The sequence below is a fragment of the Salvia miltiorrhiza genome, chromosome 8 (genome assembly GCF_028751815.1).
Source record: "Salvia miltiorrhiza cultivar Shanhuang (shh) chromosome 8, IMPLAD_Smil_shh, whole genome shotgun sequence".
Classification (NCBI taxonomy): Eukaryota; Viridiplantae; Streptophyta; class Magnoliopsida; order Lamiales; family Lamiaceae; genus Salvia; species Salvia miltiorrhiza.
The window spans coordinates 14,559,981-14,587,619 of record NC_080394.1 but is presented as its reverse complement, the minus strand read 5'-3'; the positions used below and the strand labels follow the sequence as shown (position 1 = coordinate 14,587,619).

Here is a 27,639-nt window from a genome sequence, read left to right as displayed (position 1 = left end):
AATTAAATAGGAAAATAAGATGTTTCAAGTGGGATAGAAGGAGTAATAAAGAGATGGAACAAATTATATATTAAAAATAAAAAACCTCAACACATTTATAGCCTCCTTTTATGTAATTTGAAATTATGCTCTTATTTACATTTCATTTATTGAATATACTCTTTATTTGTTTCCGACTTTCAATAATTCTTTTTATGAATGTATAGAGTTTTAAATTTTTAATTCATCTTTCATGATATTTCTTTGAAATTTTGTAAAAACCTTTATGCATTTTATGACATTGTTCTGATATTTCATAAATTAGCAGTATGTGTTTGAAGGATTTTGTAAATCTATATAATATATAAAAGAGGAGTTTTTTCCCTCCATGTTTTCCTTCTCTTTTTCTCTCTCTTCTTCCACCAAAATTTTTACTACTTTTCTTTTTATTTTTTTATAATTTAATTATTTTTCTAAACATCATCAAATTTGATTCATGAAAAAAAAATCAATATGTATCTTAAATTTAATATAGTATAAAAATTATCAAAAATGAATTTAAAATGAATAAGTTATGAAAAATTTAAAATATTTTATTTTCTATCTCCTCATTAAAAATTTACAACTTTTTATTTATGTTTATATGTGAAAAATATTTATTATGATTAATAATACTATATAATAATATGCATAATGCAAATTTTCATTATCGAATCATTTTTAAATTTATTTAATAACTATAATATCATTACACTTTGTATAAATTGAAAATTTATATTTTCAAATTCAGAATTTTATTGAGTAATTGATGTGAATTATTATAATTTATTTTAAAACATATTTTGTATTTTTTTATATGATTTTATTTATTTATTTATTATTTAAATTTATCATTTAATTTCGATGTTTGTCGTGCATCGCACGAATGGGCATATACTAGTTTTAAATGAATTAATGGTTTGAAGATTTTAAATGCTTTACACAAGTTTAGCTACCAAATAATTTTAAATGAAAATTATGCATTTTCTTAGTTTAAGTTTTCCATACATTTCAATCTGCGTCGTATATACAAATAACATTGATATTTACTAAAAAAGAATGACTGGGTACGCATGGGTTAATCAAATGGCATAGTAGTTAATGTTTGAAGTTAAAGTCTTGATTAGAATTATAATCGGATACAGACGAAATATGAAAAATTACACCGTATCCAAAGAGAACCACTAATCAAACATTATATTATATTTTTATATGGTGTAAAGATCGTATACACTATATAATTCTTATAATTATAAAAAAAGTCATAGCTAGAATTTGTTTATAAAAATAAAAAATAAAGTTATAGTAATTGAAATAAATAGGTATGAATAGACTCATTATCGATATATGAGCTTTTTGGGCCTAGTCCGGTCCATGAACTGATTCTTCAGCAAAGAAAACTTAGAAAATGAAATAAAAAGAACGAAAAATAGTGTAATTTAGCTTGCACTGTCGTCTTCTCCACTCTCTTTTTGGACCAAAACCCCAAATTGAAAAACCCTCATTGTTTCTTATATACTTATTTTTTAGTTAAAAAAAACCTTCGTAAAATTTTCCAAGTATTCGTTCATGTCGTCTAACAATCCATCGCAGCTCCTCCCATCAGGTCCGTTTCCACATGGGTTCAATTTATCCCTTGATTTGGAGGAACACATTTTTCAATAATATTCGTGAATTCTTGTGTTGTTGAAGCATTTTTCTGGGTTTTAACTTTTTGTTCCTTGCGCTTCAGAGTTGATTGACCGATGCATCGGGTCGAAAATATGGGTGATAATGAAGGGCGACAAGGAACTGGTGGGTACCCTCCGCGGCTTCGATGTCTATGTTAATATGGTGTTGGAAGATGTTACTGAATAGTAAGTTTTGTTGGTGCAATGCAAATAACTTTTTGTTAGTTTTGGGTGTGTGTGGCGAAGTGATTTGAAGCGATTGAATTTGAAGTTTTTGTGTGTGTTTTGTTTGTAATTGAACATGGTTGTTTTTTGAATTTCGATAGGAAGTGAATTGTTTTTATTTGTTTGTTTCTCTGAATGTGGAGTGATATTTATGATGCTGTTGGTAAATTTGTGGATGATTTGGCGATTTTGATGGATTTTGTTGGTTTAGACTAGAGTTACTGGATTTTGCTTGTACAATGTGCATTTTGATAATTTTTGATGCGTTAATACAAATATGGATCTGCAGTTTGATGTCTTGAGTTTTAATACTTAGCTCAAATGGGCTTCTTGAAATACTGTGCTAGTTATGTATTCCGATAAATGAAATAGGGAGCAAGAATGCTAGAATTGGGGATTTATATAATCATATATATCAATTTGGATTTTCTGTTATATTCAATTGTTTCTTCTTCTTTATAAAAGAAGACATTGCTGCAATTTGAAAGTAGAAAAGTTTTCAAAAGGCATGGTTGAGCATCTACTCGTGCTGTAAGTCATTTTTATTGTCTTAGCTGCATAGTCATTTGGCAGTCGTGTACTTGCTAATATTTGTTTTAAAGCAAATAGAGAAAAACACACTGCCCCAGTTTATGTTATGATTTAGTACTTATTTACCCGAAGTTAATACATGTAAAACGCATTGTAGTTATGTTCATAGTCTCCAGTTTGTGGGTTAAGTTTTTTCATGTCCTTTCGGAAGCTTTGTCTTCTCTAATTTATGATGGTTTAGAAGCTGGATCCTTGTTTTAGTTGTTTTACATTGGAATTTACTTAATTTTATTTTTACCCATTTCGACTCTATCAATGCGCAATGCACAAGTACTCATTTTTAAAGACTGAGTTCAATATACTAGTGTCTATTTTGCTTTCGAACTAGTTCAGGTCTATATATTCTCATTCTTTTTTATGAGATGGCTAGTCAACTATAGAATGGTGTTTGTCTAAACTTTATTACTTATTCTCGCTGACGTCTCAATTGTTGCATCATTCCAGAAGCTTCTGCTTATCAAGTATCACTAAGGTTTTCAGCCTTTGTCTGTGTGATCATATATACTCATGTATACATGTTGTGTGTTTCCTCAACCAAGTACGTTTATTTCAGTGAAATCACCTCTGAAGGACGTCGTATTACAAAACTTGACCAGATCTTACTCAACGGAAACAACATTGCCATAGTAAGTCTGACAGAGCTGTTAAGCATTTCTCCAAAAGCCCGTCTCTCACATTTCATTCATTCTCTTTCAATAATTTGAGGGGTTGTTCTTTTGTAAAATGCAGTTGGTTCCTGGTGGCTCACCTGACCCGGAGTGAGGTGCTCGTTTTCGGTGGCAGTCCTACTCCTGTGATGTGTTTGATGATCGGCTTCTATTTGGAAAAAGAAGCCATATATAACCTTTCGTAAATGAATTTGAATTTGTAGTACAAGACTAATGGTATAAAACAGTGTAGTAGTTTGATGTAGCTATCATATGGATAGTCTCTGCTACTTCTTGTTCACTGTCTGAAAATTCCATTCTAATATTCGAGGCTGAATCTTGTACTACTTCTTTGTCTTTTAGCGCTCTTTTTATATCTTCTCATATGCTATCAGTTCTTGATTTGAAACTCTATTTAGTCTATTCGAGCCATGTGATCAAATTCTTGTTCCAACTGGCAAGCTTATAACATCATTCACATGCATGTTCTATAATCTTATTTATTTTTGGTCATATTCATGTTTCCTTTGTCCACCCATTTTTGACATATTTTGTCATTTTGGTGTGTGCACCATTTTCCCCCTAGTTTCAACCCTTTATATTATCTCTTATTTACAAAATTATTATTGATGGAACCATCCTAATCAAAGTTATTTAGTCAATTCCCAACAAATTTAAACTAATCCACTAAATTAGCTCTATAATACACAAACTATTGATTTAATTGCAATTTGCACATGCGTTGACCATAACCTAAATTCTAGCTGACGTGGCTCTCGGAATCTGCAGACGTGAACGCACCGGCGTTCAAGTAATACGACGTCGTTTTGTAGTTATATTCTAACACACAAAACGACGTCGTTTTGAGTAAGTATAATTAGAAAAAAAAAAAAAAAAAAAGAGAAAGAGAGAGGGTAGCGCCACCGCCTCCCTCGGAACTCTCTCTCTCTGACTCTCCTCTGCACTCCGGTGACAGCAGCGATAGGCCCCTGCCTCGACGCCTCTTCCCTCTTTCCTCTCTCCATCAATTCCGGCCGCCGCCGCTCGTATCTCGAGTGGTAGCGCTAATCCCCTCTTATTTTCACTCTTCTCTCTATTTCTAGAAACGGGACACAACATACACTAAACGCATCTCCGCCAATGACCGTGCCGACTCACCGCCCTAAATTTCCGGAGACCGCAGCGAAGCCACGCTGTGACCTTTCCTGACTCAACACAACAAGCAAAATCAAAGCTTTAGTCCAAGTTTCCCCCAGATCTATACACGAGCCCAACGAGGACCCCGACGAGTACCGAGGGCGAGCTCTTGCTGCCTCACCGGACCACGACAACAGAGCGACGTCTGCGGCCTCGCCGGACCTCAGAAAATGTGGCAGCAGTGGCGAATCATTTGATAGAAGAAGAAATTTAGGGCTTTATGTTGTGGGCTGCTCGAGAAATTCAGAGAGGATAAGAAAATTTGAAGAGGAAAGAGGGGCGGAGGGAGAGGGTATGGAACGGCGGCCAATCGCCGGTCCTCGCCGGTCCCTCGACAGTGGCTGCGGTTCTCTTACAGACGGAGAATGAGATCGCGAGAGAGAGAGAGAGAGAGAGAGGGCTCTGTTTAGGAGAAGATTTCCACCTGAGTTTGCAACAAGGGAAGAAATGGATCGGAGGTGAGAGGCGGCACCGGAGTTTAGGGCCGCGGAGGCGGATCTGTCGCCGAATTTTGAGAAGCAACGGCCGTGAGATTTGAGAGGAAGAGAGAGGGGCGGCTGCTTCAGTTGAGAACGAGAGATTGAGAGGCTGTCGTGTCACCGCGGATGTGGAGGGTTTTTTATTTTTATGACACGCATATTGCCACATCATTAAAGATGCCACGCGTATTGCCACATCATTACATAATAGTCCACGTCGTTTCCGGTCAACTTTAATTATAGCCGGAGTTCTCGTCGTGTGCAAATTGCAATTAAATTAATAGTTCGTGTATTATGGAGCTAATTTTAAAGGTCATGTGCAAAATGCAAATTTGATGAAACTTCGTGTATTTTTCGGCCATTAACCCTTAAAAATAACTCAATATGCAATTAAACACCCCACTCATCTCTCCTAAGCCTAAATACATTTATGAACGTTTTGATCCAAATTATTCTCTTTGTTCTTCACCCAAATTCGAACCCTAGCCAACTCATTAATCTTCATTTGTAATGGTCGATTTGCCCTCCACTTGTGATTTAAGCGAGAGCTCGTTGCTCAAATTCATTAACAATTACACCATCGAAATAACGACTCACACAAAATCTTTGCCATTGTGATCATGGGAGACGAATTCGTTTCTCTATGGCAATATGATGGTTCTTGAATCTGCACCCTTTAGCTTTAATGATGTTGTTACTGATGGATAGGGGTGTAAATGCGGGTCGGGTATTCTACCCGCAAATTGCGGGTACCTGACCCGCAAAATCACCCAAAATGCATACCTCACCCGTCCCGCATACCCAAATTCGGGTCGGGTATCCTATCCGCTGTGGGTGTTTGGGTGCCAGTATTTTTCGCAATTTTTTAAAGGCTTATAATTTTGAGGGTATTTTGTCCCGCAATTTGCAGGTACCCGCATTACGCGCGGGTATTTTGTCCAGAATACTTAAAAATGTAAAGCTTTGATGAATTTTTTAATCCAAAATTCTGATAGAAAACATAAGTGACAAAAATCAATATATTGGTATTTTATTAAATCTAATAAATTGGGTGCTCTCAATTCTCAAATTTGCCATAATTTCACAAATTATAAGCATAGCTAATAATTTCACTGAATTAGAAATACAAAATTGAAATAGAATGAATAATTATAAAAATTAATTAATTAATTGAAATTAAATTTGAGTATGCGGGTACCCGCATTACCCGACGCGGGTACCGATACCCACAATTTTCTGTAACTCCATACCCACACCCGACCCTCTTTGGGAATTAGGAGTGTATCGGGTACGGTATTGAGTCGGATGAGGGTATACCCGATACTATCTACCCGAATTTGCACCCCTACTAAAGGACGTCTCGATTCAACTGAATGTGCGGGGTTGTCTGAATAAAAAAAGAAATGATTCTTACAAATGCTAGACATTTAGTGATCTAGCATGTTGATTCACCTCTAATCAAGTAACCATGTTCTCATGTCTTCATGTATGGGCTATAATCCACTCTTCAAAATAAAATTTTTGAGATGAGACGCTTATTCTATTCATAACACACTCCACCAATTTTCTAAAATCTATGTTATTATATGAATGTGTCAAGAAATGATGAACATAGTATATATTTGTGATGACATAGTATATGGAAGCTTTAACAATGGTTGCTCGCCATGCATATAAGTTGGTCCAAATTCCACTCTCTTCTCTCTCTCTCTCTCTAATGGTGGAAACTCACAAAAGTCAATTTAGAAATCCAACATAAAAAATTTGGAGGGCATAGTTTAACATGATTTTTATTTTTTGCTATAATATATGTCGTGATTTATGATACGATTCGTTTGTTACGTGGTATGAAATACTGTGTGATATTTATTAGATATCATCATATCAATAATCAATATCATGTTTGAGAAGATATATAAAAATAGTTGTTACGTAACTGAGATGTCTATTAGATATTAATATCATGTTTGAGAAGATATGTAAAAAAGTTGTTACGCTAGGTGTGATACAGAATCAAAAAAATGTGGATAATAAATAGGGTTAATTACGCCAAAAACCATGAACTTTGGGCCCATTTCCAAATTTTCCATGAACTTTGTTTTTTATCAAATTTTCCCTGAACTTAAGGGCGTGATCAATTTTTCCATGATTTTGACCTCCGGTAATACTCCGGTCTGAGCTGGCTCCTACGTGGCAATACCGAGCTGACAAGGCGCCTACATGGCTCGGCTCTCTCTCTCTCTCTTCCCCAAACACACTCATCTCTCTCTCTCTCTCGGCTCCTACGTGGATCGTTCTTCTTCTTCCCCAAACACACTCATCTCTCTCTCTCGGTCCCTCTGTCCGCGGCCGCCGCTGCCGGCGAGCGGCGCGGCTGCTCCATCTCTCTCCTTCCCTGAACTCTTCTCTCTCACCCTCTCGCCTCTATCCCTCTCGCTCACTCTGCCGGAAACAGGACAGCAGACACCACTAACGCGGTGCACCGCCGCCTGTTCCTCCTCTCCGGCCACACGGCCGCCGTCTCCTACTCCCTCCTCTTCTCTCATTCCCTCTGTCACACTCTCACACGCGCACGGACATGGCGTAAGCCGCGCCGCCGCCCGAAATCGGTAAACCCTAACTCCTCCTCTATTTCCCCCTTTTTTTCTTTTTCTCATCGCCGCCGCTCCATTCTCTCTCCACCACGCACCACCTTCCCCCACCTTCGCAAAACCAGATCCGCCGCCTCCCAGATGCAGCAGTGGGGTTTGGGCTCGACTGCTGCTGCTCGATTTCCGGCGAATTCCACCACCCCCTCTGCTCTGGCCGAGAGCAGCTCTGGCTCTGCTCTGCCTCCGGCACCCGCACCAGATCCGGCGCCCCTGCCGCCGCCGCGCCAGTCACCTCCACCCTCGCAGATCCGCCGCCCCAAATCCCGATCTGAAAATTGGAAATTCAAACAGGACGACGTCGTTTCACGAGTATAGGACGACGTCGTTTCTTCCAATCGTCGTCGGTGCCAAGTCAGCTTTCAGGTGACTTAAATGGTGCCAAGTCAGCAGTCAAATTGGGGATTTTTGAAAATCATGGAAAAATTGATCACGCCCTTAAGTTCAGGGAAAATTTGATAAAAATCAAAGTTCATGGTAAATTTGGAAATTGGGGTATAGTTCATGGTTTTTGGCGTAATTAACCCTAATAAATAATGAATCATTTAATATGTGTGATACATAATAAAACATACTCCCTCCGTCCCATTAATAAAGACATAGGTCTTTTGGGCACGGAGATTAAGACGAGGTAGTTTAAGGAATAAAGTGTTGTGGTGTGTATTTAATTAGGGACTTAACTCTCAACTCTCATTTCTCGGAACCGCCACTGCCCACCACCACCACCACCACCACCACTGACCACCACCACCGCCGCCGCCGACCACCCCCACCACCACCGATTCCCTATGCTATGCTGCCGAAAATGGAGCCCAGAAAAACAAACTAGAAATCGCAAATTTTCCAAAAAAATTAGCACAAAAAACTGATTCAAAATTAGCATCAAATTGCAAACGACCACCACCTCCGACAACCACCACCGCCGCCGCCTACGACAACCACCACCACCTCAGAAATTCAACCCCCAAATCAAACCCAAAATCAACACCAAAATCGAATCGCGGCAAACCCTAGCCCCTAACCCAAAAATCGAATCGCGGCAGACACAGAGTCTAGGGAGAGAGAGATGAGCGAAAGAGATGAGGGAGAACCGAGAGGAGTCGGACAGAGAGAGATGCGAGGGGAAGAAGGAAGGCGGTCGCGGCGCGGCCCCAGAGCCGACGTCGGCTGGAGAAGGAGAAGCAGGCGGCGACGGAGAAGGAGAAGAGAGGGGGAGGGGCGCCGCGCTGCAAACCCTAGTCCACCGCCGGAAAGTTAAATCTCCGCCGACCACCACTCTTCGCCGCCGACGCTGTCTTCCTTCCTCGGCGGAATTGCCGCCGGCTTGCTCCTCTCCACCTCATACCCCCAGCACACCAACACACCACACTCGAGAGAGGGTCGCCGGAGACGAGAGAGGGGCGGCGGAGGAAATATGAGAGGGCGGTGCAACCGAGAGGAGTGGGAAAGAGGGAAGAGGGAAGAGGGAAGAGATGGTTTGAGAAGACCGAGGCGGAAATGAGAAGAGGGAAGAGATGGTTTAAGCTATGTTACTTACCAATTAAATTGCCTAATTATTTCCTTTTTTGGAAGTGTGTCTTTATTATTGGGACACCCCAATAAGGAAAGTGTGTCTTCAATAATGGGACGGAGGGAGTATATGATAGTAAATACTGGGTTATTAATTTATAAAGTGCTTTAATTTTTTTGATTTACTTATCATTAATAAAAATTGGACAAATAATAATAAGTAACTTACACAATTTTGGTATTTAGTATTCATGTAATATATAATTTGTTTATTAAGAAACATCCGACTCCTTTATATATAAAGTAAGGTTACTGGTTCAATCACCACCATCCCTCATCCCTACTAAAAATAATGTTACATACAATTTGGGACTATTTGATAGTATAAAATAATTACACATTATTAGTTACTAGATAAAACTTATTACTAATATAATGGCCATTGACCGACTCTTTTCGAAAAAAATGAATCAAATTATGTTATTGGAATTTTCTCAACAACTTAATTTAGTTTTGTATATGGCTATATTTCCCTACCTAACTTTACATTATAACAAGATACTCAGGCGATATTAACAGGGTCAAATTAGTTCTAAGAAAAAACACAATATATACACATGTTTATAATTTTAACAAGATTTTTACAACGTTTCAATTACAACACTTTATTTTAATGGTAAATATCACTTTAAACCCCAAACTATTTTCGCACTATCAATTATATCCTGAACTATTGAAAATAATTTTTTAAATCTTGAACTATCAATTTTGTATCAATTGTACCCTTTATTTATTTTTCATCCTTTGAATTTTTAATGAGTAATGCATATAATCACGTCATTTTATATAATATAGGTCAAAAAAATAATAATTCTAAATACATTGCGGTATCCTGTGAGCCACGTCAATTTTTGAAGCTAAAAAAATGAACGAATGGTATAATTGATACTAAATTAATGGTGCAAGGTTTAAAAAATTATTTTCGATAGTTCAGGATATAATTGATAGTGCGAAAATAGTTTGGGGTTTAAAATGATATTTACCCTTATTTTAATTCAAATATTGTTAATTTTTCAAAAATCAATCCATATCTATATCAAAGTTTTTGTAATCATAAACAAATACCAATAGCTACTCGTAATAATTCGAGTTTTTTTTTTTTTTTTTAATAATTAAAATCTAATATGCTCTTTTGATTTTGAAACAGTATCCAACCCAAATTTTAGGCTCAATCCAAATTATATTCGCTTGTGATTTTTAAAATTCGACGGAATCACGGGCCCTTTTGATCCGGATCAGGATCCGACCCATATGAATCTGAACCGTTTTACGCTTGCAGACATCTGAAACTTTTGATAATTGGAAAAGAGGGTGAAAATTTTGGAGATGGAATTTTTGTTGTATGATTGATTATCATACCCTTACACTTTACTTTGCTGTTACCGTTCTCTCTTCACATTAAGCTCCCTGGAGTTTCCGAAAATTTCTTGTAAGAGAAAGGTGAATCAAAGCTCCGATTTTTATTTTTTTTCCTTAATTGATTCTTGAACTGAAATTCAAATTTTGAAAGGCGACTTATTTTATATTGATTTTATCATTTCCCCTTCTTATCTATTCTTGAAGAACCCTGAAGATAATGAATGGTTCGTGCTTTCCAAATTTTAATGTTTTTTAGTTAAATTTTATGGTTTTCCTTTTGCTTTGGTGTTTTTTCATTTATTTTGTTCTTCTTCTTGTTAGCTATGCTTTATTGTGTTTATAAAATAAACTTGGTTTTGATATCCAAAACTTTGATTAAGGTTGTTTGTTATTATGTTTCGCCCTTTTAATAAACTCTTTAAGGATCTTACAATTTTTAGATTCTTGAGTCGTTCATAGCGTGAACTTGGTTATTGGATATTGAATTACATGATTGTTATATTTGGCCTGTTATAATGTTAGTGATTTGTGAGATTTACTATCTCGTGTCTGTTAGGTGATGCTTGAATATCCGTCTTTATGATATCAACTTTTCCGAGTGTGGTGGAGTATTGTTTTGGATATATACCGATTTTCTATAACTGGTGCCTTGCACATTATTTGAATCTGCATGTTTTTCTGTCGTACAGACAATGGATCATATGGACATCGATCAGATAGTTGAGGTTCCAGACACTCCCGATAGATTAGCTAAACATGGAATCAATGGGAGGAATGGCGTTATAACTGAAAATCAACGTTCATCAATGCCCCGTCTTGGGCAGAAGATTTTTCTTGAAGAGGGTTCTAGAGATCAGCCAATGATCATTGACAGTGGAAGCCGAGGGCTGTCCCTGCATCCTTCAAAACGTCCTAGCAATTTCAAGAATTCTCAGTGTCCCAATACATCTGCGTCCTTTTCCTTGGTGAGTTCACCATCATCAAGAAATGGCAACCTATACCGAAAAGTGGTGACAGAGAGAAAACCCAGTTACCTCACCCATGATTCCATGCATAAAAGCTTGGAGTCCGTGAGACCATCATATCCTTCAAAATCTTCCTCATCTTCTCAAGATGATGGTATCTCAGATCCCATAGAATGGAGTTTTCTAGCTGCTCGTAAGAATGCTTCTTCAAGCACTGTACCTGGAAACAATGAAACTTCAGATTTACCTACTGGAACTTCTTCACATGACCTGGCAAATTTGGTGAACACATCCTGCAATGGCAATGAGGAGAAAAAGAAACCGAGCAGAGGTGGTTTGAGTTTTGGACCTGGTGAAAGAGTGGGGTTTGGTGGTATTAATAAGAAAAAACCTGAGAATGGGGTTGTTTCTTCTAATCCCATTGCCCCGCCTAGAGTAAATAAACAAAAGAGATTGGTAAGAAATGGATGTATATCTCCCATTAACATAGCTAAGGCTGAACAGTTAGTTGGGAATGATGTTAACAGCTATGTAGCTGTTGGACATAATACTGGTTTTGTAGCTAACGAACATAGTACTGGCTCTAGGGCATCTGATCCTCCACCTGTTCTAATTGATATAAGAGATTTGGTTACTGAAGAAGATGATTCTCACTCACGAAAGGGCAAAGGGATGACAAGTCATCCCTGTTCGTCAAGGAGACTTGATTGGGGAACCAAGAATTTGCACGGCAGGTACTCTACTCAACTATGGAGTTAATGGAGCATTAACTTCGTTGTGAACTTTATATAATGCTTGTAATGAGTTTAGTACTCTCTTTCAATATAGATCATTATAGAAATTCCTTGTTCATGGAAAACTTTAACTAAATAACTGAGTTGAGTTTATAAACTTGCAGGAGCTCTGTGAATCCCGGTGAGAAAGCTGTAGAATCAGTTGATTACAATGGTGATGCAGGTAAAAACATTGGAGAATCAGCTGGATGGAGGAGTACACGTAATAGGTCTAGAGGAGTGATTAATATATCATCACCTGACAAAGAAAAAAATTTGATTACGGAGAGGGTGACTCCAAGATTGTCGATTCAGCAGCATGAGACTAGGTCGGATAGAAGAGGGAAAGGAATAAGTGTTGCTAATTGTGACAATTGTCCTAACAACGCAAGTTTTATCTCTTCCGAGCAATTTCGTGCTCAACCTGTAAAGGAATCAGTATCCCATCCTAGAGCTCGACTGGGACAAGTAAATGGGCCTCGTTCTGCTGCTGGCACGCTTATTAAAAGGCAGAAGCAGGGGTCTAGCTTCAATAGTTATGGTGAATGTTCTACATCAGTTTCAGACGATCTAGAAGTCATTTTGCTTAGTTCACCTGCAGAAGCAGCCAATTTGAGACCTTCTTCTAGTAATGCAAACATGCCTCAAATTATTGAGGTTGATGAATCTTCTCCTCAACTGCCACATGATACCCGAGATGACCATGCTAGGGCAAGACAGCTTGAAGCAGATGAACTTATGGCTCTTGAACTTCAAGAACAATTTTATAATGAAATGCCTGCATTCGGAGTTCAAGAGGTTTGTCCCCATTTATATTCATTAATGTTTCAATTGTTTTATAATCTTTGATCAGATACTATGAATCGTGCTTCTTCTCATGCATTTTCCAACTCGATGGCAGACTGATGAGCATGTAGCAATTGCATTGCAGCACCAGGATGGTCCGAGTCATGGTCGTGCTCGGGGAAGGCCGCAAGTGTTAGATGCAGTGAGTTTCCTTGTTCTTATGTCATGTGACATTGCAGGAATTACAGCAGTTTTTAAAAGTCTCCTTTGTGTTATGTGCTATGTGATTTTCTATTGGTTTTGCTTCATTTGGATGAATCAGATACCTTTAGAGGTAGAAGCAAGGGACACATTTTGTCATCTTCAATTACATAGAAAAATGCTTCTTTGAGTGCACCGAGTATGATCCAAGGTTGTCAAAACCATAAGGCATGCTCATGGCACAAAGGCCCCATTTATCTCTGATACGCGAAGCAAAAAGGAGTGCTCGCCTGATTGAAGCAGGCACATTCTAAAGCATTTGCTCTTTCATATGCTTACAATTTTGACATACATACATAACCTTTTTCAAGAACTAGAGTTGAAGAAACACAATTATGACTGCATATTTTTTAATAATAGGACCTTGTGGTTACTGGGTTGACCATTTCAATCTGGTCCAACCGGTATCATCATGCAATGGCATTAATTCATTTGAACATTAAAATAACACTCAATAGCAGAAAAAGAAAAAGAATTCAACCTGATTGAACATGGTTTGATCTGGTTCATTTTTCAAAGGAATGTCCCAATGCCTTCTTTCATCATTTTCGATTCTTTTTTTACCAGGTGTCTTACATAGACTTGTACTCGACTACATTCTTCACCATGTCCACAAAATTGTGAACCATTATGTAAGCATAGAGAATAGTTTGATTTGTCTTTTGAATTGCGTTACTAAATATTTTGCATGCTTTTGCGCAGAGATCAATGTCCAATTTGCGTAGACAATCCAATGCTCGATCTTCTTCAAATGCTCCTCGAAGAGGATCTCTGGCTCGATCTTTACCACTGAGAAGTCGTTTTCCCGGACAACCCCGAACCTTATCATCTTCTCGATGGAGAGCCTCTATGTTTCCCCCAGACATGGATATTGACATGGTATTGGCTTCATCAAATATGGTTTCTCTTATATTTTGTTTTGCCATGTTGATTGCTTGCTAACTTTTTATTATTTTGTTTGCTAATACTCCCTCCGTCCCCAAAAAAATTGCCACATTGTGGATGGCACGGGTTTTAATAAAATGTGAGTAGAGTACTTAGTGGAGTAAGGGTCCCACTTAAAACGTAAGTGGAGCTGGGTGGACCCTACTACTATAAGTGGAAGTGGCAAATTTTTTGTGGACGGACCAATTTAGAAAAAAATTCGTGGATCGAGGGAGTATGTATTAACGTTCTAATCAAGTGTCTCTCTTGCTGCCTTCTGTCAACATAGTGAAAAATGGATGCTGTGGAGATTTTGTGTATATGATGTAATGAATGATGTTTGTTGATGTTTCTTTTTGCTCCTCTCTGTTAGATAGGATTGAGGGATTAATTAAGTACCTCATTCTGTTGATCGACACTTAGTTATGCTGTGAATTGTTGGTGGTTTCTTAAGTTATATTTTGTCGCTGAGAATTGTTAGTGGTTTCTTAAGTTATATTTTGTCCTCTTTTTGCAGAGAATGCAAATACTGGGAGCGCTAGAAGAGTTCAGTGACATGGGAATGAATGCCGGCATCCTTCACTCCAACCGTGATTTCAATGAGTAAGACTTAGTTTGAACATTCGGCTTAGTCCAGGGTCTACATGCAATCTTATTTGTGCTAGCTTTGGGAAGCTAAACTTTATTTCGTGAAGTAATAACGCTTGAACTTCTAGAATAGCACCATTTTTTCTTTTCATTACTAGGCTATATGTTGTCGGAGTCTACTATGAATAGAAGTTCCAGAGGCGATGGTGTAATACCGTGGCTTGAAAGCAGTGCATGATGATCTTTTTCAATTTTCAAACATTGGTCCTCAAATTTTGCTGATTTTACTCAAAATCCCTCGCAAATTTAAAGATGTAATAATTAGTGCAAAGAGGAAAAAATTTCTGTTATGATGTGAATCTGATGAGTATGTATAAAAATAAAATAGAATAGCCGGGGAGGATAGAGAGCAAGGAAAACAATATTGTTGTTTGGATTTGGGGTTTGCCAAAAGCTTGTTTATTTTAAAGTTAATGAAGTTTGTGTGTTCTGGGACAAGTTTCTTAGAATTCACATGCAAAACTATTTTGAGGCAATTAACCATAGATTATACTATGTTTGAAATGTCTTCCCTTGATTTTTCAGGAGCGATTATGAAATGTTGTTGGCTCTCGATGACAATGTCAATCATGGTGGTGCATCTGATCGTCAGATTAATGGCCTTCCACAATCAACGGTTCAGGTAACCTTCCTAGAATTGGTCCTCAATGTGTAAATCATGTGTTAAATATCCAATTTTCAATGAACATCATCGAATAATCTTGCTTACCCTTTTGATCCATTCATGCAGACTGATCATGAAGAAGCCTGTGCAATTTGTCTTGAGACTCCAACTACTGGAGAGACAATCCGCCACCTCCCTTGTTTGCACAAATTTCACAAAGATGTAAGAACCTTCAAATTTTACATACCATCCATTGCTTCTCCCTATCCGATTTGTGCATACTTCGGTTGTTTAATTTTAGTTGTATAGTGAAGTTAGAATATGCACCTTATAACCTTAATTGTGCCTAACTTGTGACTTTCCCGGATTTCAGTGTATTGATCCATGGCTGAGGAGGAGATCATCTTGTCCAACTTGCAAGTCGTCCATAACATGACATGCTCGTGTAGTTCATCGTCTTTTTGCAAGTGGAACCAGGCTTTGTTGTCTGAGTTGATATTCATCTTTTTTAAGTGTGTAGCATTTAAATGCTGGAGGTGTTGTGGAACCACAATCTTTGATGTTGATCTTTTTTTTTAAATGCTAAATTTGCGTATACAGAAGAGCATGATTATACTTACGCTCTTGGTTATTCATGACAAGCCTTAATGAAAATGCTGGTTTCTTTGAACATGTACGTGATCGTGCAGATGATGCTTGTGTACAAACGTGTTGAGTTACGACGGCATCAAGTAATGTTACGCTACACATAGATGGTGTTAGACTTTAATATCGTTTAATGTTAGTTATTGTCTTTGCTTAATTGTCTTGTTTAATTTGATTAATGAGGTTAGATTACTTAAACTTGTCCAACCTAAACCCAACTCAGAAAAAATATACTAAGAGGTAAGAAATTGCTCCACTTGAAGAGGTATTTATCAAGTCTAATATGATATCATAGACTATCTACCCGTTGCAACTTCACCAACTAATGAGAATTGCATTAAGAAAAATGCTGAAGACGGGTGCCTAAGGTAACATTTCTGATTATTTGTCCCTCATTAATATTTTTGGCCCACGAAGGGGCCACAAAGACAACCTATTCGATATTGTATACACACATTAACCGTAAATAAAGATAATAGTATAACAACACAATAAAATTAATGGAAAAATTACACTGACAATATGTTCACTGTTAATATGAATCATATGATTATAGTACACAGTACTTATTAACAACCAGATCAGTATCGCTTTCCAAACATACAGTAACAGACTTGGACGGGTAAATGTGAGCATTCATGTTTAGAAATAAATTCCGTCACTAAACATATATCGAAATAATTGTACTCCCCTTGTCTACACTCACTGACATGAGTTGCAGATAATTAAATTTGGAGGAAATACAAGGCAAATAATCAAAGACGAATTCTAAATACTTTACTTAAAAGTTCTTGTTGAACATAGATAGACGTGTGGATCCGACATCCACAAGGATCACTCTGAATTCTATCGCACGGGATATTTGAAAGAGATGCAACGTTGTTGGAATTTATTTTGTAAAGCTCACTGCAAGTCTAGAGTGTATCCTTTGACAGAAAATTCTGGTTTTTCACAGTTCGAGTGTTGCAAAGCTCATCGCACGAGTCACCTCTTTCGAAAACAGCTGCAGCACCCATTCCAGTGCCTGCCACAAAGATTCAAGATTTTTGAATCTGTAGGTAGAGAGAGAGAGAGGGAGGGAGAGAGAGCGGGAGAGAGAGAGAGACCTATACACATTGACACCACCCCAAAGCGACAATCTTTTCCACGACGCTTCATTTCATGCAGCAAGGTAGCAACACAACGAGCTCCTGCAAAGGTTGAGCAATAAAATATTGAGATGGATTTTGTTGTCAACATGTTAAAACACTATTGACACATCTAAGCATATTAATTTTCTCACACTGTTAAGCTTTTTGTACTTCTTCAACTTATACAATGACCCTGTGCTTTAACTTGTGCCAAAAATATGCAAGATCTAAACAATTTTTTTTAAAACCTGTAAGGTCTAAACAATAGTTAATACTATGAAGACAACATTGCATTTAGATGGAGGGATTTGGATTTACTGAAGGAATTTGAAGCTAAGATAACAAGTCATTCTAATGTAGGTGGATTCGAAACAAGTAGGTGCAAAAGAAGTTCAAATCTCTTACGACCTGAAATTGCTAAACAAGCTGAGTGGGTCCGTTTTTATGAAATTGAAAGACAAAGTACCTGTTGCTCCCAAAGGATGTCCAATTGCCATAGCACCTCCATTCACATTGATTTTCTCAGGGTCAAGTTCAAGCTTCTTTTGGCAGTACAGAAATTGTGAAGCAAATGCCTGAACAACATCCACAATGAGAATTTGCTTACAGCATTTTAAAATGACATTCACTTCCAACTCATCTAGGGAAAACCACCTCATTTATCTCGAAAAGATCAATATCCCCAAGTTCAAGACCAGCAGATTTGACAGCTGCAGGAATTGCAACTGCTGGACCAATACCCATGATTGCAGGATCTACACCAACAGCAGCAAAGGTTCTGCAGGAGCAGGAACAAAGAGATTACGATAACACAAGCTTTCTCTCTTCAAATTAATAGTGGCCGTGTATCTATGTGGCCCTAATTCACAGAATAAATCATGTGCCCGAGGAATATTAAAGTTAGTTGAGGAATCTTCCAGAGAATGTGTTTATAAGCACTCTTATCCAAGAAAGTTTACCGGACAAGGAAAAGCTCATCAAAATGATCACCCATGTAGTAATGAAATATGCAAGAAATGAGATACCGTGGAAGTGCATAAGTAAGCATGTAGAGAACGGTGGTGAATGAAGATACCAATCAGATGACTGCCACTATTCCTCCATGTATTTCTACAAACCATGGGTCTTACAGAAAGGCAGAGAGAATTAGGACATGAGTCACATGATTATAAGCAATGCACTGAATCAATGTATTTAGGAGAAATATTATTATTATTATTTTTTTTGAATCTATATTTAGGAGAAATATTAGGGTCTGATTGAAGTTCGGATCCATGCAACTTGAAAATTTTGCCAAAACATGCTTTTTTCAAGTGTATGATAATATACCAAATTTTCACTAACCTGAATACACCAAGAATAGGAAGTCCTTTCTGCATAGCAAGACTTCTCTTCATGAGCAGCACAGCTCCAGCACCGTCACTCACTTGACTGGAATTCCCTGAAAAACAGTGTACAATGGTTAGCTTAGCAGAATATATGCTCCAAATAGAAGTGTGATGCAGCACCCTATTTACCAGCAGTGGTTGAGCCATCTTTCTTGAAAACAGGTTTCAGCTTGCCCAAATCTCCCAGTGTTGTGCTTGGTCGGATACCATCATCAACGGATATTGTAACCGGTTTCTCATCCCCAGATTTTGGATCCACAATCTTTCTCAAGCAAGCATCAGAACACGAAGAAAATCATATCAAACACAAGAATCAAACTGATACTGAAGGAAAAAGATATAACACTAAATTTCACAACAGAAGTAGCTATACCTTTGTTTTCACTGGTATTATCTCATCTTTAAATTTGCCAGATGCAGTGGCTGCAGCAGCCTTTCTATGTGACTCAACCTGAAAACAGAATTTGTCAGACATCAATGACAATCAGAACTTGAAACTAACTAACACTGAAAATGCATGTGAGACTCACAGCAGCCTTATCTTGCTCCTGCCTTGTCACACCAAAACGATGTGCAACATTCTCTGAGGTAATACCCATTGGAAGAAGGCAATTTTGTGCTTCTGCCATTGTTTTTACCTGGAATTTGAACACCGGTATTAAATACTGACCCTGCTGAAATATTTTCCCGGAAAACTTAATACAGAATTATAGAACAGAGGTCTACTCTTGGATTGACTGATCCTTCCCAAGCCATAGGATTTGTGGTCATCGACTCCAACCCAGCACCAATCCCTATTCCAAAATAACCAAAAGCCACATAAATAATAACAACATGGTATTATTGCCTCTCTCTCATTTTCAGGTTGTGCCAACAGACCGAGATGTCGTACCAATATCATAAAATCCAGCTTTAATAGCTGCAGCTACATCAGCTACAGCTTGAAGGCCAGACGAACATTGCCTGTTCACAGTTCTAACAGGTACAGTTTCTGCATCCAAAAAGCCAAAAAAGATCAACAACAATTTTATTAAAAGAAAAGAAACGTCAAAAAAGACGGCATATGATGTGTACCAGGGAAACCGGCATAAAATGCAGCCATCCTACATTCACTTGCTCTTTGGGACCCCGGAGCCAACACGGAGCCCACAACAATGTCCCCAACTTCAGCTGGGCTTATATTTGTTTTTTCTATCAACGCCTGTAACATATTAACAAAAAGGAAAAGCACATTAAGACTACAGAAACTAAGCTCCATTAGAACAATAGAAATGGATATACGTGGCATAATCTCACGAACCCTCAGAACTGGAGCTAGCAGATCATCAGGAAAGGTATCTTTGAAGCCACCTCTCTTTGACTTGCACTGTGGAGTGCGATAGGCACTTCACAAATAAAAAAACAGAACATCTTAGGAAATACGTCTCCAGTGAAAACCAATGAATTCACTTACATAAGCAGGAACTCAAGCTTAAGGTATATCTAGGACACCAGAGAATACTTACGCCACTATAACCACATCATCACCAAAGACAGAAGAGCGATGGTATGCTGCACTATCCCCGGCAGAACATATAGATGCCTGTTGAAAGAGCATAAAATAAGTTCACCGAGAACAAAGATACAGGAAATAATGCAGGCAACTTCTATTGTTCTTAAAACACTTATGTGCACTAGCATGCATAACCTGAACAATTTTACTGTCTTTTCAGATAAATATGCCATAATATTTTGAAAGTATCAGTTCTACACCATGATTGAAAAAATAAAACATAAAATACACACACACTGTCAAGAAAAAAAAACTGAGCGACATCCGACCCATGATTTTGCAGAGTGTCACCACAATTGGAAAAGAAAACAATTTGAACTTTTAAAAAAAAAATATTACGAAAACAGAGGAGGTAATAATGAACTTGAACTAACTTCATAACCCTAATTCTTTCAATAGACAACTTGAAACCACATAAAGAACAAACCAACTCAAAGTCCCAGTACAACATAATATACTGCTATATCTCTAAATTGTTGGCAAAATGCATTAAAGCTAACAGCGTCCTGTTCAACAATTTAATTTTGTACATAAGAACCAGTCCTATTGAAATAATTATATATGAACATGTCCAGTTTTATGTTGAAAGCATTATGTGCGAGAGACACATATTGTATATAAGGGGAGATACTGTAAGCAAGTCAAACATAAGCACTTCCACATATATTCTTCAACTGAAGCCATAATTGCCTTTACATCCATAAAAGTAAGCTCATGCAATCGTTTAATCAAATCACATCAGAAACGAAACCTCTTCATAACTTCATTTCCGATTCTCCACCTCAGCTCCTTAATTAAAAAAATAAGCATATAAAATAAATTTCAATCACACTGACTGAAATATTCTTCACAGATCATAACTATGTTCCGCAAATTCTTAATTCCATCTGATATAACCAAAATTCAGCTAGAGAAATCAATCATCAACGGAAAACATCAGATGAAAAAAATAAAAAAGTAATACAGTTTCGCATCCAGAAGAGAACAGAAAGCTCACGGAAAGTGAAGATTCAATATCTTCGAGGGATGATGAAGTGAAGGACGGACGGAGGTGCTGCAGCAAAACTCTCTGCCTCTCAGCTGCTTTCTCCATCGTTTCTCTCTCTAAAAAGTTATTAACAAACTGTATCGGGTTTTGATCGGAAGAAGCTTGCCTGAAATATGTATATATATCTTCGGTTTGGTATTGGGAAATGTGACAAAAATGTGAGATTATCTGATACATGGCAAAATATACATACGATTATTGTATCTATATGTCTCAATCTTATACCGTATGAATTCATCCTACGTTTCTTCGGCTAGTGTATTACTACTATTTTTTGATTAATTAATTAATAAATAAATAAATTTAAATATGCATATAGGCTATAGTTTCATAAAAATAAACGATTTCGTGCAACCCAATTTGAATAGATCTCGGTTGATTTCTCGTTATTGCTCAAAGGTGAGCACTGAGCAGTCTTGTCAAGCACATTCTTCAGTTAACGTATGTATATATATTAAATAAGTAAATTTAAAAATTATACTATGATAAACTCATATTCCAAAACTTGACGTTAGATATTAACCACTCTGCCAGCTCACACACACTTCACTTAATGTATTTGGTGTCAAATGAGGTCGATTGATGCTATTTCCTTTTCTACGTAAAAGTATATTTTCAATTTGTGTGGAAATCAAATAAGACTATTTTGATGGGGCCGATTAGTTTGTGTAATGTGATTTATAAATTGATTTCAAAGGTCATTACAAACCGACTCAAACTTATTCTCCCTGCTGTTATCCATGAGAGTCAATCTGCGTTTGTCCATGGTCATCATATTACTGATAATGCTCTTTTAGCCTTTGAGATTTTTTCACATGATGAAAATTAATAAAGCTAAGAAGCAAGGTGTTTTCGCATTCAAACTGTTGGGTCCCGGAGGGTTGCTGAACAGGTGTATGGGGGGAATATACCTGTAGGTTATTTTTCGAATACCCTTGAAGATAAATGAAATAGGCTGATACTGAAAGATTTTGACTGAGGTCAACAAATAAAAACAATTTCAGTTAAGTGACAGAGCTTTGACTGATATCCACAGAGGGCTTCAGTCAGATTTTGAAATAGAGGAGTGTTATGAATCTTACTGATTATCCGAAGATCTATCAGTTAGACTAATAACACTAGCAGCGGAAAACTTATCTTTTGAAATAGCCTTTGATTATCACGTTATTAGGTTATAGTTTCACTTTGCAATTAATCAATTTTAGTTATAAACAAGTTTGTGCACAAATAAAAAGGTAAAACTGAAAGCGATAAAAGACAAATGATTTTTACGTGGTTAGGAACAAGTTCCTACATCCACGGTCAGTTAAACACACTGACTATCACTCTGGGCTTATGCCTACGGGTGCACATCAAACCTTAGACTGAAAAAATAATTTCCAATACCAATACTCTGGGTTGGATTTCTCACTCACTCTTAGCACTCTAAGACACAACAATGCCTTTACCAGCGGGTGTCTAAGATCTCTTGGAGTCAGAACACTGGTCTGAACTCCTCTCTACTCAAACACTCTTTTCGCTCAGTTGAAAGGAGGTTCGAAGTACCAACTAGATTACAGAGAATAGACTCTCTGTAACTGGGAACTTAGGCTTTCGATATTACAAAGTATTTGCCTAAGAGACTAAGAGAATGTATGAAATCAGTAGACTGATTTTGGCTTTGGATATTCTCTTCTTCGATTCAAAACTTTGAAGGTAGTGAATGGCTGAGTTGCGAATTTGGCAGAGGTTCCAGCTTGTGCGTTTGAATCGGTGAAGATTGTAGTGTTCCTCGAGCTCTATTTATAGGAGAATTCTTGAATAGATCCGTTGGCGGAGATGGTCTTCAAGAATTCATCCGTTGTGAGAGTAATTTGAATTTGGCTGAGGCTTCAATCTTCGAGGTTCCTTAATTTGGTGAAGGACGACATCTCAGGTACATGAGGTAAGGTTCATTTGAAAAGTTGTCACCAGAAAAGAATATCTCTGCATTTAATGCGGCTGTACTTGAAGGTGCGTGACTTCCTTTATACTCAGGAGTTTTCAGTCCGAGGAAGAATGTCAACTGATACTTGACTTTAGTATCAGTCCGCTAAATCCACGTGGCCTGCATTATTACTTAAGCAATAACTAATTCTTCAGTATGCAACTCGATCAGTCAAACATCAGTATTTGACTCGGCCCTTTCACAGCAGTCTTCAGTCCTCAATTCTCCGGTCTTCAGTCTTCAGTCTTTAGAATATTAGATAAACTAGAAAATAAACTCCAAGTCCAACACTTGAGTTCGAAAAGTTCTAGTCCATTACAAGAGAAAACCTAAGGATTTTGGTATCATCAAAATTAGGGCTAGGATATTTTATCAAGTTCCCAACACAAACTAGACATGGCTAAAGCTTATGATATAGTTGAGTGGAGCTTCTTGGAGTCGATGTTATTGCATCTTGGTTTTCATGTCTCTGTTGTTGATTTGATTATGCGTTTTGTTTCTACTGTATCCTTTCGGGTTCTTGTTAATGGTTTTCCTGGAGATGTTTTCAAGCCTGGCAGAAGGCTTCACCAAGGCGACCCCTTGTCGCCGTTTCTTTTCTTATTTTGTGCAGAAGCTCTATCCGGCCTTCTTCGACAGGCCGAGACCCATCACTTGATTTATGGTGCTCGGCTTTGCCGCACTGCGCCTAGAATTAGTCATCTGCTCTTTGCGGCCGATTGAATTATTTTTGGGAGAGCTAAAGTGACTGAAGTTGAGGTGATTCGGGATATTTTGGAAAAATATGAGGGAGTCTCGGGTCAGAAGGTGAACTTGGACAAGTCTTCTATATGTTTCAGTGGAGGAATTGGGGAGGAGGTGAAGAATGAGTTGGCTGGTCATCTTGGAGTCTCTCGCCAAGATCAAATGGGCATGTATCTTGGTATTCCTAGCGCTGTTGGCAGATCGAAAACAGAGATTTTTTAAATGCTTGTTGATTGCACTAGGAAGAAATTTAAAGACTGGAAGTGACGGTTCTTATCAGGGGAGGGGAAAATGGTCCTTATTAAAGCAGTCCTCCAGTCTATTCCCCCTACATTATGAGCTGTTTTGCTATTCCTACGCAAATATGTCAGCGGTTGAATAATATTGCGGCCAGTTTCTTTTGAGGGCAAAAAAAGGGGGAACAGAGGATTCATTAGAGAAAGCTGGAAGACACTTTGTACAACAAAATATAAGGGTGGGCTTGGATTTCGGGATTTAAGTCGGTTTAATCAAGCTTTATTGGCTAAACAAGTTTGGCACATTGTGCAAAATGAGTCTTCTTTGCTAGCTCGATCTCTTAAAGCTAGATATTTCCCAAGGTCGGATATCTTACTTGCAAGTAAAGTCCATAATCCATCTTTTGCTTGGACTAGCTTACTTGTAGGAAGAGATCTTTTAACCACACAAATCGCTTGGAGATTAGGTGATGGTGCTCGGATTCGTGTGGGAAAGGATGTTTAGCTGCCGGATGGTAAATGAAATTATCAGACTGCTCAAGTTCTGGTAGAAAGAGAAGAGACACATGTGCTGGAACTGATTGATAAGGATACTTTACAATGGGATATGCTGAAAGTTACTGAATTATTACCGGCAATGGAGCGCCTGGAAGCTGATGGTCCAACTGCACATTGATTCTGTAACGCGAGATAAGGTTTTCTGGCCACATGATACAAGCAATAGTTACACGGTAAAGTCGGGTTACTTATTGGCGAACGCTATCACTAGACAAAACGAGGCCTCTTCCTCCTCTAATGACAATTCTCTTTGAAAGTGGATTTGGGGGTTGGATATTATTCCTAAAGTGAAGCTCTTTTTGTGGCGATGTCTTGTTAATGCTCTGCCAACTTTCGAAGGATTGCGTCACCGATTGATAGATGTTGATCCTATGTGTCGTAGGTGTGGTGTAGCTATAGAAACAGGAGAGCACGCTTTAAGGGATTGCAAGTGGGTTGCTTTTCTCTGGGAAGTGTCGCCTCTTAGGCTTAAGATGGTGACAACACATAATTTCTCCCATCTCTCCTTGTGGTTTGAAGAAATCAGGAAGAACACCCCTAGCAAGTGTTATACCAATTTTGCCACTGTCCTTTGGGCTATTTGGTACTCCAGGAATCAGCTACCCTTCAACGGAACCGAGATCTCTCATGTTGACTGTCTACGAATCGCCTATCGTGCAATTTGGTCTAAACCGGTGAGCTCTCAGTCCCTCCAAATGGTGCCTACTGGAAGTGTGTGCTGCCAGCAGGGACAGGTTTTAATGTGATGTGATGCGGCGCTTAATGAGCAGAAGGGTTTGTGGTTTGGGGCTGTCATGAAGGATGTGGACGGTCGTTTGGTTGGCAACAGATATGGTTTCATTCCGGGAGTCTATACGGCGATTGAAGCGGAAGCTAAAGCAATTTGGAAGGGGCTATGTCTTTGCGAGGATCAATTTATCCAAGATGTTATCATGGTTATGGATTGTCAACCTCTGTACTGGAAGCTGAGGAAGAACGTTCATGATGATTCATATCTGGGCTAAACTGTGAATGAGATTCGATTGAAGGCAGCCGCTCTCCATCACCATGCATTTACTTGGACACCAAGAGAAGGGAACGACATTGCCGATAGATTAGCAAAGTTTGCTCTATGTAATCGTCTTCAACCCCAGTCTGATAAGGGTTAGCCTGTCTTGTTAAACTCTCTTTCTGGTTAATTATGAAAGTTTATCTTTTCCTAAAAAAAAAAACAATTTTTTTTTCAAGAATTCCATGGAGTGCGATTTCTCAATTTCATTAAATCAGTCTCTCCAAAATTCTCAACTAGACGCTTAATTAATTTGGTTTTTTTTTTTGGTCCCCAAAGGAACACCAAGCGGTGCGAATTCCTGTCTACGAACAGTGAAATCCAGGATTCAAACCCCACCCCTCCCCCTCTCCCCCTCTCCCAAAGTAAAAAAAAAAAAAAAATTAATTTGGTTTTAGAATCTCGTTTGCTACACAAACCATTCAATTGGTCATACTTCATATACGTATTTACGGTGGATATCATAATTAGTTTACATATAATGTAGATGCTACATAATTATGTGTAACTTCTTATGTAAATAATATTTGATAGCATTCATTGAACAATTTAAAACAAATAGTTATACTTCATAGCATTTCATTTGAGAAATTAAAAACAAAGCACCTCTAAAAGAAAGCGCATAAAACGCTTTTGGAGAAGCGTGGGGAATTGGCTTATTAATATTAGTAGTTCTTTTTTAATAGACTATTTATTAGTTAAAACTTAAAACTCTTGAGGTGTGTGCCAAACAAGTTGGTTAAATGGTGTGGGCGCCCATATATGGATTGTTTTTTTATGTACTAATTTACCTGCACCGGATACATTTATGAAATGGAACTAAATGTATCAAATTTTAATAATTAATCATTAAGAAATATTCCCACCATCCCAACATTACAAAATTGAATGGTATTTCTTTTAGAGTCGTTCCAACAAAATTAAATAGTATTTCTTTTAGACATCGAAATTCTTTTGTAAACAATTAAGAAAATATTGTAATTGAACAAAATTAAAAAATTGTAAACATAATGTTTGTAATAATTGCTGCAAATAACACGAATAGAGTAAGTTTTCAGCCTCAATCATTACCCTTAACTAATACATCCATTCGTGCATCGCACAACGAAAAATTGAAATTAAACGACATGTTTAAATAAATAAATATAAATATCAAATAAAATTAAAATATAAATAAATACAAAATATATCTGAAAAATAAAATAAAATAATCCATATTAATTACTCAATAAAATCATGAGATTGAAAATATATTTTCAGCTTTGGATATATGATAGTGATATTATGTTATTAAATAAATTTAAATTATTTGATAATAAAAATTGACATTGCACATTATTATTATAGAGTATTACACGTCATAATAAATAAATAAATATTTTTATATAAAAATATAAATAAAAAGTTGTAAAATTTTAATGAAGAGAAAATAAAATATTTTAAGGTTTAAATTTATTCATTTTAAATTTATTTTTGATGATTTTTATACCATATGCAAGATCTTGTCACAAATTTAAATTTAAGATATGTTTAAATATTTTTTGATGAATCAAATTTGCCGACGTTTAGAAAAAAGAGAGAGAGAAATAGTAAAAAAATGGTGAAAGAAGAGAGAGAAAATGGAGGGAAATTCCGCCTTTTATATATTATATAGATATAGATTTTAGGTTCTTAGACTTTAAACTATAAGAAACAAGAATTTTTAGTCTCATAGTCATATGTAAGTTCTTGGTCTCAATAATTTCCCCCTTAATTTCGAATTTCTCTACCGAAAACACCAAGTCTCCAAATATGCTAATTTCCGAGAGCCGTGATTCCGGCAACATCAACATGTATATGTTTGTTTCACCAAAAAATTTAAGAATTTCCATTTCCAGGAAAAACAAAAATAATATTTTAAAAATAAATGAAACTAGGAAAAGAACTAAAACTGCGCAAGAAAAAAAAAAGAACGATTAAA

The 27,639-nt window shown here is 37.2% G+C and overlaps 3 protein-coding genes across 5 annotated transcripts; 2 read left to right on the top strand and 1 right to left on the bottom strand.

Moving 5' to 3' along the window:
• Positions 1-1,370: 1,370 nt before the first annotated feature.
• On the top strand, positions 1,371-3,498 carry LOC131001278 (sm-like protein LSM5). Of its 2 annotated transcripts, XM_057927625.1 has the most exons (4): positions 1,371-1,624; positions 1,751-1,874; positions 3,058-3,130; positions 3,234-3,498. In XM_057927625.1, exons 1-4 carry the CDS (start codon positions 1,588-1,590, stop codon positions 3,264-3,266), a joined length of 267 nt encoding a protein of 88 aa, XP_057783608.1. In that variant the 5' UTR covers positions 1,371-1,587; the 3' UTR covers positions 3,267-3,498. The 2 variants fall into 2 exon arrangements, with proteins under 2 accessions (XP_057783608.1, XP_057783607.1); XM_057927624.1 differs by having other exon boundaries at positions 1,399-1,624; positions 3,058-3,498.
• A 6,731-nt stretch (positions 3,499-10,229) lies between these two features.
• On the top strand, positions 10,230-16,040 carry LOC131001277 (uncharacterized). The gene is made up of 9 exons (XM_057927622.1): positions 10,230-10,484; positions 11,093-12,102; positions 12,267-12,939; positions 13,043-13,129; positions 13,891-14,067; positions 14,630-14,715; positions 15,286-15,382; positions 15,491-15,586; positions 15,738-16,040. Exons 2-9 carry the CDS (start codon positions 11,096-11,098, stop codon positions 15,798-15,800), a joined length of 2,286 nt encoding a protein of 761 aa, XP_057783605.1. The 5' UTR covers positions 10,230-10,484; positions 11,093-11,095; the 3' UTR covers positions 15,801-16,040.
• Positions 16,041-16,534: 494 nt separating this feature from the next.
• Positions 16,535-21,373, bottom strand: LOC131001276 (3-ketoacyl-CoA thiolase 2, peroxisomal-like). 2 transcript variants are annotated; one of them, XM_057927621.1, is made up of 14 exons: positions 21,077-21,373; positions 20,033-20,109; positions 19,828-19,912; positions 19,602-19,728; positions 19,420-19,518; positions 19,254-19,321; positions 19,058-19,165; positions 18,901-18,978; positions 18,657-18,789; positions 18,484-18,580; positions 17,794-17,917; positions 17,606-17,714; positions 17,116-17,199; positions 16,535-17,033 (listed from the first exon to the last, which is right to left on the bottom strand). In XM_057927621.1, the coding sequence occupies exons 1-14, from the start codon at positions 21,302-21,304 to the stop codon at positions 16,924-16,926; spliced, it is 1,527 nt and encodes a 508-aa protein (XP_057783604.1). In that variant the 5' UTR covers positions 21,305-21,373; the 3' UTR covers positions 16,535-16,923. The 2 variants fall into 2 exon arrangements, with proteins under 2 accessions (XP_057783604.1, XP_057783603.1); XM_057927620.1 differs by having other exon boundaries at positions 16,535-17,199; positions 21,077-21,358.
• Positions 21,374-27,639: the final 6,266 nt, after the last annotated feature.

Excerpts from the sequence above, each read along its gene's own strand:
- LOC131001277 (XM_057927622.1), top strand. The coding sequence starts at position 11,096 with ATGGATCATATGGACATCGATCAGATAGTTGAGGTTCCAGACACTCCC. Across the intron at positions 14,716-15,285 it reads TCCAACCGTGATTTCAATGA|GAGCGATTATGAAATGTTGT; the intron begins GTAAGACTTAGT and ends TTGATTTTTCAG. Across the intron at positions 15,587-15,737 it reads TGCACAAATTTCACAAAGAT|TGTATTGATCCATGGCTGAG; the intron begins GTAAGAACCTTC and ends CCCGGATTTCAG.
- LOC131001276 (XM_057927620.1), bottom strand. The coding sequence starts at position 21,304 with ATGTATCAGATAATCTCACATTTTTGTCACATTTCCCAATACCAAACC. Across the intron at positions 18,979-19,057 it reads AGGAGCAAGATAAGGCTGCT|GTTGAGTCACATAGAAAGGC; the intron begins GTGAGTCTCACA and ends TTCTGTTTTCAG. Across the intron at positions 18,581-18,656 it reads AGATGGCTCAACCACTGCTG|GGAATTCCAGTCAAGTGAGT; the intron begins GTAAATAGGGTG and ends ACTGTTTTTCAG.
- LOC131001278 (XM_057927624.1), top strand. The coding sequence starts at position 1,588 with ATGTCGTCTAACAATCCATCGCAGCTCCTCCCATCAG. Across the intron at positions 1,625-1,750 it reads ATCGCAGCTCCTCCCATCAG|AGTTGATTGACCGATGCATC; the intron begins GTCCGTTTCCAC and ends CTTGCGCTTCAG. Across the intron at positions 1,875-3,057 it reads TTGGAAGATGTTACTGAATA|TGAAATCACCTCTGAAGGAC; the intron begins GTAAGTTTTGTT and ends CGTTTATTTCAG.